Source organism: Onychostruthus taczanowskii, unplaced genomic scaffold (assembly GCF_017590055.1).
Source record: "Onychostruthus taczanowskii isolate IOZ18803 unplaced genomic scaffold, ASM1759005v1 scaffold5, whole genome shotgun sequence".
Taxonomy (NCBI): Eukaryota; Metazoa; Chordata; class Aves; order Passeriformes; family Passeridae; genus Onychostruthus; species Onychostruthus taczanowskii.
The window spans coordinates 622,175-641,269 of NW_024502568.1; the positions used below are offsets into that span (position 1 = coordinate 622,175).

The 19,095-nt window shown below is 43.0% G+C and overlaps 1 protein-coding gene across 6 annotated transcripts in view; it reads right to left on the bottom strand.

Moving 5' to 3' along the window:
* PAX2 (paired box 2) overlaps window positions 1–19,095 on the bottom strand; it is an 82,548-nt gene that overhangs the window by 39,862 nt on the left and 23,591 nt on the right. For 3 of the 6 annotated variants that reach the window (XM_041415414.1, XM_041415415.1, XM_041415420.1), the window contains exons 4-5: window positions 8,628–8,713; window positions 6,495–6,614 (exon numbers count right to left, since the gene is read on the bottom strand). In XM_041415414.1, the coding sequence (XP_041271348.1) occupies window positions 6,495–6,614; window positions 8,628–8,713 (206 nt within the window). The remainder of the gene's footprint in view (window positions 1–6,494; window positions 6,615–8,627; window positions 8,714–19,095) is intronic. The other 3 variants (XM_041415419.1, XM_041415417.1, XM_041415418.1) reach the window with 2 other exon arrangements.

A 19,095-nucleotide genomic window follows, 5' to 3' on the forward strand; every position in this document is an offset into this window, starting at 1 on the left:
AAACCCCCAGCCTGTGTGCAGACATGCTCACACAAATACATGTATCCTGTTTCTCCTGCTTACAGACTGACCTCCAGATTCCTGGTGCAGCAGACCACATTTCTGTCAGTGTTGTGCTGCTTATTCATTTTCTTCTGCTTCATCCAGTTTCCCCCTCCTCTGTTTTCCTATACATACTCTCCCTTTTCTGACATCCTCCTGCAGTTTATTTATGGAGGTGCAGGATGAGTAGCAGGTGCTTTTCTTATGTCCTTCCAGGGGTCTTGCTAGCCAAAAACCTTCAGGAGGGAGAAGTGGGTGATTACTTAGAATAAACTCCCTCTTCAATTTATATTTTCATCTAGAATGGCAGGGAGTGTTACCTAGACTTGTGTGTATAAATGCAGCAAGCCTGGTCCCCTGTGACTGCTCCTGTTTGCAGAGACACACCATTGCTGCAAGCTGCCAGCAACTGGAAACTCAGCCGTGCTGCATAAAACAGCACAGTCCCAGGGAAAGTAGGAGAAAAACATTGTGAGAGTGTGAAAGACTTCAGAATCTGCTCAGCCCATCTGCACATCCATAAACTGCTGTGTGTACACCCCACAACTCTGTGTGATGGTTGGAACATGGGGTTAGCACCTGAGGCAATATAACTGCATGTGTCTCCAATGTCATTAAGACTTTTGCTGACCTGCAATAAAGCAGTCATATAGAATAACACAAACAAGTCAGCTGTGGTGACAAAAAATCACGCTGTGAAACAATGCAGGCTCGCCACAGACAGTAGTGCTGTTCCATCACTTGCAGGGGTCCAAACACACCCTGTTGTCTTCAACAATTATTAGGGTTTGAGAAGAACAGAAATATACCTAATATGCCCAGAAATGAACATACATCAGGCCATGACACAGTCAAGTGGAGTGACTCACTCACATTCTTAGCAAACGTATGCAGGCAGCATAGAAAAATGAATGAATGCATTTCCCCACAGGACAGTTCTGGGCTGGACCTCTGCTCTAGTACAACTTCAGCATAAGCAAAGCATCACCCTACTGCAGATGACAGCATAAGCACACTGTATGTTCTGAAATGACCCCAGCATGCTGTGGAACACTAATATCACACTTCATGAAAACACAACATTCTGAACAGGGTGCTGCAGTGACATCGCTATATTGACTTCACTGTCATGGTCAGTCTGTTTTCAACCCACACGTTATATCAGCTGCAGTAACAACTCTATGAATTGCAGTGACAGCACAGTAGAAACTGCACCAGTGAACCAACAATTACCATGTTGAAACACCCTTACTGCATGCCGTGATGCAAACATACCACAAGAAACAATTCACAGCTGCTGCTGTGAAGAGTGTAATGGCTTTGAGTGTAATGGGGCAGCAGAGCAAGTAGTGATACAGTTAATCTCATCATTAGCGTCACAAACCCACAACCTATAGTGGTAGTTACAACAACAGGATAACCACAACCAAACTGCCTGCAAACACATACTGTGCGCCACTGGCAATGACACAGCCATCTGAAATGTCATAGCTATGTCTCTCAAACTGCCACTCTGAACAACACAAGTGGGATTGTACTTGCTGTGGCACACTCAGCTGCTGTATATCTGCTCAAAACCTTACACACATTACACACCTCTCCTCTGCGTTACTTTCCACTTGAAAATGTTGAACTCAAGTCTTTAAAACAGTGTATGTCCTGGGACAGTATTTAAAAAAAAACTTTCAGTACTGAGACTGTCACAGTCTCACACTTCACTGGAAGGAGGCATTTTTAATTTCCCAATATGAAAATCAGATCATAGCAAGGTAGGAAAAGTCCCAAGCTAAACACTGTCAAGACCCTGCTCTACATTCAGAGTCCTCCTATTTGGAGTGAAGAAAGAGAAAACCACCTGTAACAAAAGGACTGAATTTCAGTATAGGGTGTTGTGGCACTAACAGTCAGAAAATTATATGAGCAGCACCAAAGATAGGCAGTGATGCTGCCTATCCTATAGCTCCAGGATTAACAGCACAGACGCTCCTACAGATAGTGGGCAGCACCCTGTTCAGCACAGCCCAATCCCATTTGAGGAGTATGGTGAACCATCTGCACTGATACAGCTAACACTTCTTGGAAAACACCACCAGATCTGTAGAAATCTTGGTGACTCTTCATTGTCCCCCTGCACTGACACAGCCCTGCATTACTCTAATTGTCAAAATGACAAGTGAAGAATGGGAAGGAGAGACTTCTGCCTCCTCAGGTTTGCTCCCCCATCTCTGCTGGGGATTCCTTTACTGCAAACACCCTGAGTATTATAGCCATTTACAGTAGCAATCACTCCGTCCCCTCCTCTCCCACAAACCTAGTGCTGATATTAGCACTGATCACACTAACAAGCCTTTGGGTTTTATTACTACTGATACTAATAATACTGGACACATTACGTCTGCTCCCACCAATAACAGGCTGCAGATATGATCCCTGCTAATGTCGATAATACTGGGGGATATTATCTCTGCCATTGTCGGCACTGCAGATATTATTGCCAGTAATGCTGTCAAATACTACAGATACTGTCAAGGACCAAGATTAATAATGCTAAGAATGTTACAGCAACAACCTCACTGGAAGGTGAATCCCAAATGAGAATTTAGGTTTAGACAGGAAATCTGTTTGCAGCCTTATTATGGAAAGAAAGGGCTGTGTCTCATAAGAATGGTTTTGTAAAGATTGCTGAAGTTTCACCCAGCTGAAGATGCTGTGGTATGCTGGCAGCAGCTTGATATACTCTTTTCCTGTTATCTAATTATTTATCTATATCTATCTATCTATCTGTCTTTCACTTTCTCTGCATTTCTCCTTTTTTTCTCCTTGTACAAGGAGACTACTATATGAGTAATACTAAGTTTTTGTTAGTGCCTCCAGGTCACCCCAGTTCTCATTCTTTTAGCTGTCAATTAAGGAGTTATGAAAAAGCAGAAATAGTTGCATATTTTTCCCCTTTGTCCTTCTGGATATTGTATTGCTGCTTCTTAGTCTGGCAGTGACTCTGCTGACCATGGTTGACCTGCCATCACAGAGTACCACAACACTCAAACCATAAAGAGCCACTCATGTTTTCTGATGCAGCTTGATAGTGTAAGACCCTCACTGGTCTTGAGAAAGTCATTACATGCCGCAGGGTGACCTCTGCCTTTGGAAGATGGTGGGTGTAAGTGATGGTGGGTGTAAGGTCAGAGGGAAGTTACAGCTCCACTGGCAATGCCCACAGACCACAAGAAATGGCACACGTGCTACACAAATGGTGGTGAACTTTTTAGTCAAATTATTTTCAAAATTGCAGGAGTTCGACTCTATCACAGAAGTCAGAAGTTTTGCAATCACTGGTTATAAACTGAAACAAAAGTGTAATTTGGTCTTAACAAGGCAAATCCTGACCACCCGTTCTTGGCATTCACCTGAGGAAGACATACTGAGTTTTGAGGAAAGACTCACGGCCAGACAGTTCCTTGTTGTGACTAGTAGACACTCAGAGCTGCTTCCCAGCTAGTCCTCTCTCAATGTCATACATCACCCAGGCCACCCTTGCACTTCCAACCAGTGTATTTGGTAGGTTGGGATTCCCACTCTTCCCTCTAACTCCCTGTGAGGAGCACACCTGGCTGTCAGCGTCCATCTCTGAGCCCACCTCTTGCATCTGTCTTGCTCCTTCTGTCCAACTCGGGAGTTCTGCTACATCATCTTGACACATAATTATCTCTCCTCTTCTTAATCATCTGTGCTACTGTCTAATGTAGACACCAGCTGCAGCAAGGAGGACCTGGGGGAGGGGGTGTGCTCACATAGGAGCTTCTCTGTCTTTCTCCCACCCCGTTCCCCCCAGCCATCACAGAGGTTGCTAACAAGGTTTTCAGAACTGGTGATTCAGGAACAGCTTGGTACTTCCCCTTGCTGCTGAACTGCATTCCTCACAGAGGAATCCTTGCAGCAGAGCTGGTCCAACAGAGCGGAAAGAAAGAGAGAACAGTGCTGCTTCTTCTGCCTCCTTTAGGGAAGAACCACTCCCTAAATGCTTGGAAAGTAGATGTGCAAAGCTCACAAGGGCTTTTCAATGTGAAAATAAAAGCTGAAGTTAAGAAAGAAACTGCAAAAAAGTGTTCAGAAGCTCTGAGAAATACTAAGAAGGTGTATGCATCCAGCATGAATATGAAAGAAATATTCACATTATATCTCTTGACACACTTTTCCTACTCCCCATCTCAACTAGAAACAATCAGAATGCTCAGCGCTACAGAGGAGACTGCCCAGGAATGAGTGTGGATCACTGGCTTTGCAAAACTTCCCCTTGGACCCTTCTAATCTTAGGACTCAGCCCTGCAAAGGGACAATTTTTCAGCATTTCTGAAGGCCAGTGTGAGTCTAGATAACTCAACTTATGGTTAGAGATGTTCAGCAGCTAGCTGGGGGTCCCATGTGAGTTTTTTCTGGGTCAGGAGCACAACGTGTCCCTGCAGCAGCTATCTGGGATGGCAGGATTAAGGCTGTTATCTAAGGCAATTGCAATCATGTCATGTAACTGCCACCTAAAATTCTGAGAGCTAAAGACAAGCAACATCTGCAGGATTGTCGGGTTGGTACCTTTTTGATTCCTAGTGGGATATGGGTGCTTGGCCAACAGCAAGGAGCTGCATAGTGTCACTTGCCTAAATCAAATCTGGAATGAATTAAGGACAGACACAAAGAATAGTTCTTACTGTCAATATATCATTGTGATGTGTCACAGTCTTAGATGGCTGTTGTGTCGTTTCTGTGTTTAATTGTACTGTTCCAAAGAAAGCTCAGGTTCTGAGGCTGGAAGTGACTGTGTGGCTGCATTTAAAGTGGGATGATCTTTCCAGGTATAGCCTGAATAGTAGCTAAAGCCAGACTGAAAAGCTTAATTTCTAATGAGATGTGGAGGCACCATGTTGAGAGATGGTGATCACCACACTGGACTGTATGAGAACAGGGATTCACAAACCCCCAAATAACTGCCAGGAATCTGCACAACTGTTACAGAAACGTGTCATTCAGTTTGAAATGTCACTTTTTCCTGCCATCGTATGTAATGATGGCCAATGCTGGAAAGGTTTGCAATACTTGTCTCTTATTCCTGACATTTTTTGACTTTGAGGCATTGACTCAGCCCTTCCATTGCTACACTTTTTTCTTAGCTGGGCCCTACTGCCATCTAGCTGGGAAATGGATCTTCCTCTGGGGCCCCGATCCAGTTTCCAGTGACATCAGCAAAAATCTGCCCATTTGCTTTACAGAAGCTGGATTGGGCCCTGGTATCTAGTTTTAATTTGTATAAGGGAGAAAGGGAACATGATGACTGCCTTTTCTTCTCAGGATTACTGTGTTTATTTGGATCAAAAACTTACATATGTGAACCTCACCAGAACCAATACTGAGAAAATTACTAGCAAAACCTCAAAATGCAGCATCCGTCTCAGGAGAGCTTTCTCTTCTCAGCACATATCACAGAGAACTCTCGTGTTCTCTTGCGCTGCACAGCATTGGGATTACAGCACACACAGCACACTGAGCCACCTGTCCTAAGAGGTCTTTCCATGCAACAAGCAACACAACATACTGCAGTCAGAGCTGAACCCAACAAACTGGCCAGTCAGTATTCTTTAAAAAGTTCACCTCCTGGGCCTCAGTTTTAGAACAAATCAAATTTAAAAAGACAGATTTAAGGAAAAGTGTTTGAAAGCTACCATAAGAGCACCAAGACCTTACCCACCCCTCCTGACTCAGTCTATTTAGACCTGAGGCTCAAGCTTTTGATTAATTTCAGGATCTTTGCCCTGAATACTTCACAGCAGGTAGGATGCCAAAGGAGAGAGCTTAATACTATTTCATTACAACCTTAGCGAAAGGCTTAGAAACAACCTTAGGATCACAGTACTCAGAAGACTTCCTGTTCTCCTTTCAGACTGTTGCAAGCATGACAGTTCTGCTGTGGTAGATGCTACTTATTGAAAACTGGGCCCTTGTGATCACCAGCTAATGTAGCTCGTGGCACATCACAGGGCAGGAACTTGTTTGCAAGGGGAATGAAAGACAACTCCCACATTGCTGGTGCTTCTCCAAGACGGCATTTAGTTTGAAATCAAGCGAGTCAGGGAAACCATGTTTACCCACAGTTCAAAGTCCGGGCACCTGCTGGCACCTGGGGAATTCAGTTCCAGCCGTTTCCAGCAGTGAATGAACTTGGGATCAGCTCCAGCAATGGAGACGGCTCTCTGCCTGCTGAGCAGATGTCTGGAGACGCAGCCTGTCATGAAAGGCCTCGGAAGAAGAGCATTCCAAGCCAGCAGGGCAGTGGCGGGGAACTGGTCTCTGTTGCTAAAACTGATCTAGCCCCTGGAGCAGCTGCAAACCTTGGCCTGAAATTGGAGCCTGTACATGGGGACAAAGAATATAAAAGGGAGGATGAGCTTCTCCCCTCCCCCTACCTTCATCACGTTTCCTCTTCTCGCCATTCGACCGAGGAATCCCCAGGATCCCGTTAATGGAGTAAGAGCCCACTGGATCATTGGAGGCACTGGAGACGGGAGGGGATGCTGTGCTGGGCACTGGACAAAAGGAAAAGGGGAAAAAGGGCCATCAGGAGAGCAGCACAGCACTCAGGGATCCCCAGCTGAAAGCTATGCATGCCACCAGTCTAATAGGAAAGCCTGGGCACTAAGCAGATTCCCGATCCCTCATGCTGAAGGACTTACTCTACTGTATCCCAGCAAAGCTGCGTCCCAGCTTTGCTTGTTCACTTCTGCACTACAGCTTCACAGCCTTCCAATACAGGGCCATTGATAACAAGTAAGGGTATTCCATCAAGAAGCTAAATGTTGTTACGTCCTAGTTCAGAGCAGACTTTCAAGGTAATGGAGTGAAATGCAGCATAGGCCACATTCTCTAGTGACTTCATAGTCCACCCATATATTACCAGATCATTTCCTCTCAGTATTTTTTCACTAGGAGTGCACATGCTCTGTCTTAGGCAGAGTAGCCTCCTACTTGCCCACCTGAAACACTTAGTGAAAAAATTACCTTCTTAACATAGGTTGGAAGCACTTCACTGCTGGCCTATTAAATTCAGTTCCCTACTGGAATGACTGGGTGATACATGCTACCACCCAGATTAAAGAAAACCTAGTGCCTTCCTTTAGTACTGACCAATATCAATAGGCAGAATGCTCTGGCCACTTGGCTGTCCAAGACTGCTCATGAATTTCCAATATATCAAAAGTGACAAGTAATCCAAATTAGAAATGATCCCTTCATGATAATCAGGCCTTTAGAAAATAGACCTGTGTATCCAGCAGGCATACCTATTGTGTCCCAGTGTGTCCCAGTAATGAAAGGAATATCCCAGTTCTCTTACAGGCCACTATTCATCATTCAGCTCATAAAGCACTGACCTGAAGCAATCAATACATCCAACAGAAGCCTTTCAGGATGGAGCAGAACCTTTAAACACTCTCCAATGTTGACCCACTTCCTAGAACATCCCAGAGCAATGAGAGACTCCACTAGAAGCACTCACAATCACTGTCCAGCTCAGCCATTGCATTCCCTGGACATTGCACTACTGTTCCAAGAAGGAATCTGCCAGCTCCATCTGTCCTGATCAGTGATTGCCAGTCCAGTGAGCAAGTTTGTATTAAAAGGGCACCCAGAAATGTTCTTCCATATTTGCTCATTGTAATTCTGGATACAGTTTGTGTACAGGACATCTACCAGCTCTGTCCCATGCAGAGGAGGATTTTCTGGTAAATCCTTGTGTAGCAGAGATTATCAATAACCAACAGAATCTAAGAAAGTCTTAGGCCACAAATAAACCACCATTTTTCACAATATCCCAGCATACTGCATGTTTTTCCTGCACTAGTTTGTCACTAGATAAAGCTATGCTAGCAAGAGCAGACATATCCACCACACAGCCCACAGATTAGAAAGTATCTCATCACACATCTAACACAGACTAGGAGGCATTTGGTCACTGTATTACAGCCCCCATCTTCTGTTCATCTCAACAAACCAGCAAAACATCTCCCACAGTAAAAGAAATATGTACTTTCTCCGTGAAATATACCCATGGGACTGCAGAGCTAGAACAATAAAGAACTTAGTTGTGAGGCAGCTGGAATATCTTACCTATGTTTGTGTATTACTACCATTAAAAAATGGACCATTTCCATCAAAGGGAGAGGAGAAAAGAAAAAGTGGTTGGGAGGAAAAAGAGAGTCAAGGTAAGGACAAGGGAAAAGCTGAAGACTGATGCTTAGACAGGACAGCAGTAAATGCTTCTCTATAAGGAGATGAAGGAGAGAGCAGGAATGTGAAATGGACGTTAAGGCAGAATCACTTGGGCAAACCCCTGCTTTGAGTTAGTTTCCCTGTGATTCACTTCTCTGCAATGCAACAGGGGAGACAAATAGAAAACTCTGATTTTCATGGAGGCTTCTTTCCCTCCACCCCTCCTCCCTTTTGCTCTGCTTAGCATCTGCTTGTCAGACTTTGTTCCCTCAACTAAGCTTCATCCCCATTTCCACTTGACCTGTCACCACCCCTCATGCCAGTCTACTTACCAATAGTGTGTCCTGGTGCAGTCACACCTGCCCCACTCCCATCTGGTGTTGGGTGAAAAGGTTGCTGAACTTTGGTTCTGATGATCCTGGAAAAGAGTGAAACGCGTTCAGAACTCAAATGCATCTTCTCTGTGCCTTTGCAGACCCACAGTCCCAGATATCAGAACCTGAAGGCTCGATCTGAGCTCTCAGTGCAGCAGAGTGGTTTCATTTGCCTTGTGATCCTGGTTCTACTGCTTTAATAGTCCAGCTCTCAGAGAATCATCCTATTTCTGCTCTGTCGTCTTTATCCCAAACTTGGGTGTTCACTGCATAAGGATGGTGTTCAGTGAGCAAGCTAGGATCTTCTGTGTGTTAACAGCTGCATTGTCATTTATCGTCTGATCTGTGAGCATAATCACAGTGCAGTCTTCACAGCTAATACAGACATGGCTGAATTTACAAATGGAGTAGCTTTAATTTCATTGTCTACCTGAAAAATACCCTTCTAACTGACTAAATGCTTTGTCCTGTGGAAGGTTTGCCAAAAGCCCTTGCCTTTCATAAATGAGGTGAAATCAGAAGGCATCTGCAGGGACTAGTGATGGGATATAGAGCACCAGGAAAAAAAGGTCCATCAAACAGGGCAAAAATTGGTGTTTGTCAGGTGGTGAATGAATACAGCATGGGAACTCAAAAAGACATCACAAAGCTTATAATGTAGCTCAGAATGACAACAAACTGAACTGTAATTGTCAGTGCTCTGTTTCTTGTTACATGAAATCTTTCACCTCTAGGTCACCGGTTTAAATCCAGCTGAGGTCAGTGGTGAAAGAAAATCACTAGTACCTAGTACCTGACTGGCAAGGTCCCTGACTACTGGCAGATATTGGGTATCTATGAGTTGGGAACAGCTGTTCCACCAAGGAATTCAGTAAATGAGCCATGATCTGTGAAGGCCTTGGAAACCACCTTCCTTTCTGAGATTAGAAAAAGCCTCTCCTCTCTTCAGCCACTCTATCTGGGGTGTAGGCTGCAGATTCTATTCAGCCTGAGCTTCTGGAACTCTTAGCTCTGCATTATATTAGCTTTATTTTCTACTCAAAAATCTCTCCAGAAAGTGAAAGCAAGTAGAAGATTCTTCCTGCCCGCTTGAGAGCTTCCCTTAAAAATCTGTTCTAAAGAATAAGTTGGCAAAATTTCAAAGAGTAAATGTGTGGCTAGCGGGTGATATGGCATGGATGGAGATAGGCAGAGACATTGTGGGGGCAATTTTTAAAAACCAACTTCTAATTTTTAAAAACTACTTCTGAGAATGAAATCTTCTTAGAAAAAGAAAGAGAACATCTCACCTCAGCATGTCAGAAAACTCTGCTACAAGTTTGATGAAGCCTGACCAGTAGCTGGAGTGCCTGGGACATAGCTGGAGACAGAGAATGTCAAGGTTCTAGCTGAGGATGGACATCCAGATCCTCACTTCATGTAGATCAGTGGTACCAGATGCCCTAATCTATAGTTGCTGAGAATCTATACAAAAAGTGTTTGAAGGCCTCAGGGCCAGATTCTGAGGTCATACGATTTGTACTAGGTGAAGAGCTGATCTGAAAAGTGTACTACAGCAAATAATATAACTTTTTTTCTTCTTTTCTGTTTTTTTTTTTTTTTCTTTTTTTCCCCTCTTGTCTCACATTCCCCCTAAAACCCCCTGAAGTGCCACTCTGGTTGTGTGAGTTTATTGATTTCCCCCAGCCCAGAGAAACAGAAAAAGGGGATGGGGTGCAGGCAAAGGGATGGAAATAGAAAGCTATAAATTATTTGTGACAGGAAAGCAATAGTGCCAGAGTGCTGAGCACAAGTCCCGTGTCACTATTAGATTCCTTTTAGCCTGATGACACTGTAAAAGAGGTTAAGTGTCTGATGGAATCGTACACCTTGGGGGCAGGGGCAGTCCAGGAGCAGAACAAGCCACAGAGAGCGGGTATATCAATTCTCCACGCCAATAATATTCCCCTCATTGATCGCAACACAAAGTTCAAAAATCTCATTATAGCTAGGCAGTCCTGGAACTTTTTTAAAATCAATAGAGTGATATAATATATGTATACTTTGTATAAATGTTTCTATCCATCCATCTATCCGTCTATCCAAAATCTGCCTGAGGGTGTCTAAGTTAACCTACACATTATACTGTTCTATTGTAGTGTAGCATGGTGAATGGATTAGAAGATTTCCCCTGCAGCCTTAGATGACATATTATAAAATGTCCTGTTAGCACTGAGGTGACATCAGATGGTTCCATTCATACTGAGATATGACATCAGATTTGCCATTTGTACTGGGAGATGGCACCAGGCAGCTCAGCTTCTACTGAGGGGAACCATAAGATGAGTCTAATTATACTGAGATGGCAGATCAGGCTGTGCTGAATCATGCTGCATGAAAATTGCAAAGTTTCAAAAACCCATTTAGAGTAAAAACAGCCTGTGAAACACTGCAGGTATAAAATGCCTGTCCATAATATTCCAAAACCCAGGCAGGGGATGAAGAGGAAGGTTCAATTTCCTTTCCCATTCAGTTCGAGGTCTCTTGGCTGAGAATACCAGTTAGTGCCAGTTGTGACTGTGTTTACTGAGATGTGTCCATTAGGAACTGGAATGAGACTGACCAGCTCATTGCACCAAGTAGCTGTCAGCTGGTAATGATTTTCGGTCACTACCAAGCAGGGCCAGATTTCTGCTAGTGACCCAGAGGTGAAAGGCTCTGTTCAGAAACATTCCCTTCCTAAGAACGAAACCGGTCTTATGTCAAAAGAAAGTGTCCGGAAACCGTGAGCAGAGGAGAGCAGTTCTGGTTGTGCTGCCTCCAGTGGCTTGGGTCAAATAATTTTTGGCATCAAATGCACAGTGAACCTAATGAGGTATCGGGTAGAACGTATTTTCTATGGCTAAAAGAAGAGACAGGTCTTGAAAAGACTCTCCCCAGCAGTGTTCCTTCACCCTGAAGTCGTGACTCAACTGCAGTGTTTTAAGGAAAGAAGGGAAATTTCAGGACTCTAATGCTTAGTGCAGAACACGGCGGTGCATCCCCCTGGGTCGATTCACTTAGGGACAGTGATACACAGCAGAATAGATAGGCAGCACTGCCGCTGCTTTGAGAGGCTTCAAGTGAGTCTGTCCTACAAAAGACCACCTAATGAAACAGCAGATGAGAGATGAACAGAGCTGACCTGGCCCCATAGCAACAAATGCAGCATAATAATGCTGTCTTTAAACTTCAGTGTTGCTGAAAGCTTCTCACCCTTACCAGGGATTGAAATACGCACTAAGCCAGCTCTGCTGCCTCAAATCTAGGATTTCTGGATTACTGCTGTATAAGAGGTCACAAAATCTTCATCACCTCTTGCTGTCTTTGATAGGTTCTTCTTGCCTTCAGACACTGGAGAAAGACAAGTCTTGCAGAGTACATCCTCAGCCCTTCCCAAAAGCCAAAGGGACACAAGTGCTGGCACACCAGTTAGCAGTGCTGATTTCTTGAGATAAATGACAATATTTTCAAACATCCCTTCCAAGAGAAATTGACCCTTTGGACTAAATTCATCCCTGCTCTAATTCCATCACAATCTGTGACTCCAATAACAACATTTGTATTTAATTAGGAACACAAACTCATACTTACTATAAATTCCCATTTTTCATTTTCCACTGGGAGATTTTTGTACAAGTTGACTACTTTGAGTTTTGGATAATATAAACAGATTTAATACATAGCCTTCTGAAGTTTCAGCAACAGGACATTTATAGATCTTTGATTGCAGTAAAGCAACTGAACTTCATTTCACAATCTGAATTTAATATGCAATATTATGTTAAGTGATGGCATATAATGTCATTACAGTAAATAGTATCGTATTGTGAATTATACATCCATCCTGGAATTCATGAGTTGCTATAGTTGGCTTGTAGTAACTCCTTCTAGACTTAATATTACATACAGCACCAGCTGAAAACAACTGCTTATTTCCAAATGCCTTTGACTTTCTTAAATGTTCAACATTAGATCATCAATTTCCAATGTTTGATTTATATTTCATTATTTTTGTCAGTTTTAATGGAATTCCTTTTCCTGACTGTGAATACAGATGGAGAGAGAAAAACCTTCTCTTCTAGTATTACAATTGTAACAAGCTCTAATCAAGAGATGCAACAAGAAATATTAGAAGTTAAAATTAGCTGAGCCAGAGTACTTTCTGAGAACTTTCACTCCATGTAAACAAGCTAGTAGAAAATCCCTTCTAAACTTGTCCAGAAATTACTTCGTAAAAGAACATAGAAAAGATCGCAGAAAACTCACCTTGCTTCTCTGACATTTCTGCCCATACTCTCTTAAAACCTAACATACTCTGTGGTTTCTTCTCTCTTACTATGGCTGGCAGAGTGTTTTGACAGTATCTCAACTAAAAAAAAAATCATTCTAGGGCTGATCAGAGGGAGATAAAGTGGGACTGAATAATCTGGAGTCACAATCTAGCAATTCTCTTAATCCTGGAAGAACAGTGTGAAGTTGAACTGAAGGAACGATTGGTGTGTCCTACTGCCTCAAGAAGACCCTGACAGATTTCAGAAAGCATTGGTGTCCTCACTTTGATCAGATTCCATTGTCATGGATTATTTTTGAGGGTGGAAGGATACACTCAGCAGAGCACCAAACTCCTTGTAATTGTTTTGGAGTATTCATATTTTAAATGCTCCATATTAGAAGCACATTACAAGACCCCAGGGTGTGCATTACTGGGCAATTAAAGCGGTTCTTGGAAGGCTAACATTGTGAAGCTTCAGCCTTTTCTCTGCGCTGTGTCCAGGGGAGGCTGTGATGGCCAAGGCACACACACCCTGCTGTGCCACGCTGCTTAATTAGTGCTGGGCTGTGCCGCTGAGCCCGGGCTGTGCCGGCGCCGCGCACAAGGCAGCCTGGGGGCACACGGGGCAGGGCTCTGTGAGACACACACCTTCTCTGCATCAGATGGCTTCCCACAAAAGGGCTGGTGACCATCCCAGTGTTGCTGGCAAAGAGAGACAGCATGGGATGAGGAGAGGCAGCTTTGGGATCTTTGGTGAAAGCCCCCATGAAGCCAATATCCCACCTGCAGATTGGTGCTGCAGGGGCATAAAGAGCTCTGAATGTGGCTTCGGTTCAAACAGGAGACAGTCTCATGTTTCTGTGCATAGGTTGAAACACAGCTGAATTCACGGTTGGGCAAAAGAAGAGGAGAGGGAAAATCTTGTTTGCCCAAAGTTCAGAATGGAAAGCAAGCTGTGTGACACGGTGAGGAAAAACAGCCAAGGGATTTGGGGGCAAAGGAAGGGAAATAGAAAGTCTGATAGTTAGAGCCTAATCCGATTTAGGGAAGGGCTTCAGTTCTTGCTCTGTCATGGACCTCTCTCATCAAGAGTTTGGACAAATGGCATTTCTCTCTGTGCTCTGTTTCCTGCCTGAAGTGTGAAGATAGGAGCATTGCTGTGCCACCTGGGGCACAGTGAGGACAGCTGGAAGGAGGAGTGAAGGGCTCAGACTCTCTAATAAACAAGGGCCAAGTAAGTGCTTCAGCGAGCTGTAGCACAGTATTGGCTTCGTTCTCCTGCTCGAAGCAGAAGTGACATGTACCCTGCTGACAGTGGCTGTATGTGAAGGGAAATGGGCAAAGGCAACAGGAATTGTATTTCAGCTGTACAGGCTTTGGTGGTGGTGTTTGAATTTGCAGCAGCAGATGTAATTGGGAAAATCAGAGCTGCAGTTGCTACATAAAAGCCAACCAATAATTTCTCACAGGAAGTAGGGTGGGAGCAGTAGAAGCTACTGCTCTCAAAATCTGCTGCAACACTTAGAACCTTCAAAAAAACAGCTGACACTGGCAGGAGCAGCTTCCTCGCTAGCTGGCCTGGGGCTCTGGCACTCCCTGCCAAGACAACAGAATGCCTTCAAACCCTGCCATGTTCAGGGGCCACAAGCAATATTCACATTCAAACTTGCTTCTGTCATGAAAATTGCATTTCCTTCTCCCTACCTTTTGGAAAAGGAGAGAGAAGACGAGTGATCGTGTACTGTGTTAGCATATAAGCACAAGTATGATAGATTAATTAGATTTGTTAGATTGATGGTCCTAAAAGATACATGAAGAGGGATTATCTGTTTTCCCAAAGCTTCCAAATAGATGAGAGGTCAAAATGGAGATTCCTTACATATCTCAAAAGACAATCCCAGCCCTCTCTGAGGAGAATTGACTCTGTATGTGCTGTTAATCTGTGTAGGTCCATCAATTTCACTGGGGCTAGACTGACGTGCCTGCAGACATCAGGAGAAAAGTCACTTTCTTCCAAGTTAGCCTGCTCAGTACAAACATGAGAGAAAGCCCAATCCTGCCCATTTCTCTCACTGCATTTCTTGACTGCACTCTAAGAAGACACACAATTCACAGCATCAGTTTTACTATCTGAAGGGCTTAGAGTGGAGCTAGGATTTTTTTGTTGTTTTAAATCAGTGACCCATGATGACACCATATGGTTTTATTTCATTTAATTTGAGCAGAGCATTAACGTTCAGCTTCTAGCAGATCTCTACCCATTCCCATTCTGCTGTGCTACATGGTACAAGTGCAGACATAAGGAAGAGGGGTGGAAAGAAAGGAAGGAGATGTCTGCCTTCTGAGAGTAGATGTGCCAGGCAGGAGGCTGGCCTGCCACCTCATTCTGCTGAGCAATGGTATGCAGCTTCATGCCCCTGGTACTGATGATTGGCAGCGGTCAGCCCCATGTGGATAGGTTACCTAGCCTGACCCCTAGAATGAATTGCTGCATGAGGCTGTAAGAACCATTTGCCCACCTGGGAAACAGGTATACTTGAATATTTGCTGTGCTATGCAAAGCTGTGGCTACAGAGCTGTCAGGACCCGGGCTGGCTGGCTTAAAGGTGGCTAACGTATGGCAGTGACTGCAGGATAGAAATGTCCTCAGGCAGGTGTTTCTACTTTCATTTTACTCAGTTCATGTCTGGAAGGCTTTCTTCCAGAAATTCGTTAAAATCCAAACATTTAGAAGATATCATACAGGTACCAAAATACTGTAAGCAAACTTGATCTTGGGTTTTTCACATCCTGGTTTTAGGATGTCAAATTAAGGAAGTCTTAAATGGCAAGGAGTACTACTGGTATTGAATGTAGAAACACAGGCCTGGGAGGAACCACCTGGGTCATCGAGTCCAAATTTTGATACCATAGGCAACCATGTAGCAGACATTCAACTCAGAGCATCCATCAAAGTATCCATTAAAGTAGATACAGATCTACCTTTCCCCCTCAACAAATTCATAATCTCTGCAACAGAAGACCAAAAGCTGTAAAACTAACAAGCCACAGGAAGAGAACAGGAGAAAAGCATCACTAGTAGCTAAAGTGCCTTTCACTAGCAAGACATTTCTGCCATGAAAAGTCCCAGAAATTTTTGACCTCTTAGGAATTAAGAATTGTTTTCTGATTACACCTGATTCACTGCAATGATGTGTAGTTCAGAGTGCCAGCTCTGCGGTTCAGAGTGTCATATTCTGTTACCTCCAGACTGGCCGGCTTGAGTGCTGCCAGCAGTGTTGCTGCAGCAGCATGGAGCTGGCATGGGGCACAGCCCCACGAGCTGCCAGCACACGGTGACTGCCACGCCGCGCGGGCTGGAGCTGTCAAAGCAGCGGCTGTGCCAGCGGGTGAGTTAAGAAGACCTACAGAAACACACGGGCTTGCCAAGGTTAAATATCTTAATCTGGAGTATGGGAACTTTTAATTGAAAGCTTTGCTTTGAGCCCGTTTCCAGTTATTAAAATTCAGGAGTCTGTGCTGAATTCCTTGTGGACATTCATTTTGATTAACAGAAGACATGTGTGTACTAGGAAGGGAGTCTTGAACTGGGAGGAATCAGATAAATGTAGATAACATTCTCAGCCCTCTTGAAAGTTATGCCATACCTGGTATTTTGTGTAGAGCCTCAGATCTTGAAGATAAACAATTAGTTCAGCTTTCATTTAATACCAAGGTATTTTTGGCTTTCATAACTGCAAGGACCAGGTGGAAGTGGGACCTGGCTGATTCCCAAGGGGCCAGAACTGGAGGCAAAGGAAAAATTCTTATTTACAGCATTGGGAATTTTATGCCAGTCTCTTCATTTTGGAGGGTACTGACTCAGGACTTTTTAACTTTTGGTTTTGGCAGCATTATGTATTAGCTGTGTATTATCTCTGTATCCTGCAGAGTGCTGCACTGCAGTACGTGCTTGCATGTGTTGGATAAGTAAATGTTTCCCTTTACAGGGATGTCATTTTTTGTGCCTCCCTTACACTCCTCAGAACTGGGGAAAATTTTCCCAGTGGACCCCTTACTGTTAGAAGATTTTTGCCAAAATAAAAAAAAAAAAAAACCAAAAAAACCACAAAACAGTGCTGAGGATGTGTTTATTAAATCTAATGTTATTTTTACCTCAGCTTGTAAAGAAATCAACAAAATTGTAATAAAAATGTAAGTATTATTAGAGAAGAAAAATTTTGGGGTTTCCCTTTAAAATTACCTTTTGCAGGTCAATTGGTGACTATGCTAAAAATAAAAATAATACGTTTAGATTTTATTGAAAAAGTAGGTTCCAACTACGCTGAAATGTAGAATTTTAATAAAGTTCTGATTCAAAAACACACAAAAAATATTCACAGGGAACCAGAATCTTTGCCTTCCTGTTCTAGTCCTTGTTGTTCTCGGCATCATTTATTCCTTGCTTTGTCATGTCACCCAAAGCAGTTAAGTACAAGTGAGCACTTCAGGGTGTGGGTGCTGCACAGACTCCCAGCATCAAGTTGGTACCTGTCTCTGTAGAAGATTGTCTAGTTTTTATTTTTTGTAGGACAAAGCCAGTTTTATATAGTGAAAAGATAAATCTGTAACCAGTCTGTTTGGCTCAGGTAAGCCACTGTCAGGTTTAGAGATACAAGCTGTATGTTTATGTGTCCATATTGTGTTGGCAAATGCACAAGTGTTTGTTTCTTGGTATGTTTTAATTCCCCACACAGCCAGCATACCTGTTCACCTACAGGTCTGCATTTATAGCTGTGACTACATGGAGTTAGACATTTGGGTCACATATTAAATATTCAGGTCCCATGAAGAATTAATAAACATTTTTCAACCATTTCAAGTTTTAACAGAGTTTTATGGGAAAATATTCAGATGTGTGCCTTGTAACCATCATCAGCTATCTATATGGATGTTTTTGTACAGCACACACTTATTAAAAATAATAAGTCACAATCACCTAGCACTAGTCTTTAACAAGAGTATAATATCTCTGATGTAATAGCTAACATCTCTGAATACTGATCCATAATTTATGTGTAACCTTGCTGTATTGTAAGGCCCATACCTGTGTGTACGTTTGCATAATTGTGTAAGTTTGTGAATGCAGAACTGCGCTATTCTTAAAAAAACATACCTGGCTTCCATCTGATTAACTACAGAACTGCGTGTTTCCATGAGCCTTCACCAACCTATTGTATGCATCCTTTGCTGTTACAGTTGCAGTGGCTGGTGGAGTACCCTGAGCCTCTGGGTCTCCTTTTTCTGGCTCCTGCATAACTACAGTCTCTGTCCATAGGAGTTAGCAGATTAAAGGTTTACCTACATAAGGCTCTGCAAAATAATTGGAATTAACTGAATATGTGAAATTAAAGTGGTCTAGTTAAACTGTATTACACCTCTGACTCTCTTGTTTAGAATTAAGGCAGCTTTAATTTAGTTTAGCTTAATTCACTTTGGAAATGAAGTGAACTTAATTCAATTTAGGACACTCAAATTTTGAATGAGCACCTGAACAATGTTTTAATGCTTTTAACCAATGTAGTTGCAAAGTTAATTCAGATTAATTTTCCTGTTTGCCCCTGTGTAAACAAGCCTGTTTTCTATTCCCTCTCAATGAAACCATCTCAGCTGAGACTCCTCCAACAACTCCGAATTGACAACCAGCCTCCCAAGAGGAGCAGTTTAAATGATCCTCCCACACGCACAAGTGTTTCCTTATCCCTACATCCCCATGCAGGCAACTTTTCTCCCAGTGAGCTTTAGTGATCTCTAAGACTGATTTGTCTAGAGCTTGACTTGCTGAACCAGGCACTAGCTGGGGTAAACACAGAAGGATGCAGCAATTGTTTAGCACTGTCTGAAAACCCGAGTTATCAGTATTGAATTATTCAAATTTTGCAGTTTAGGATTTTGCAGTGGAATATAATATTGCAAATTATGATATATTATTTCTGCAAATCATGATATCCTAGAGAATTTTAGTGATTTTATTCAGTTCCATTATTTCAAAACATGGTCCCTTTAATCTGAATTAAGTACTTGTACATGTACTTGTTCATGAACCAGAATGCCTCCAGCTGTAAATCAGCATGTATTTAATTTTTTTATCTA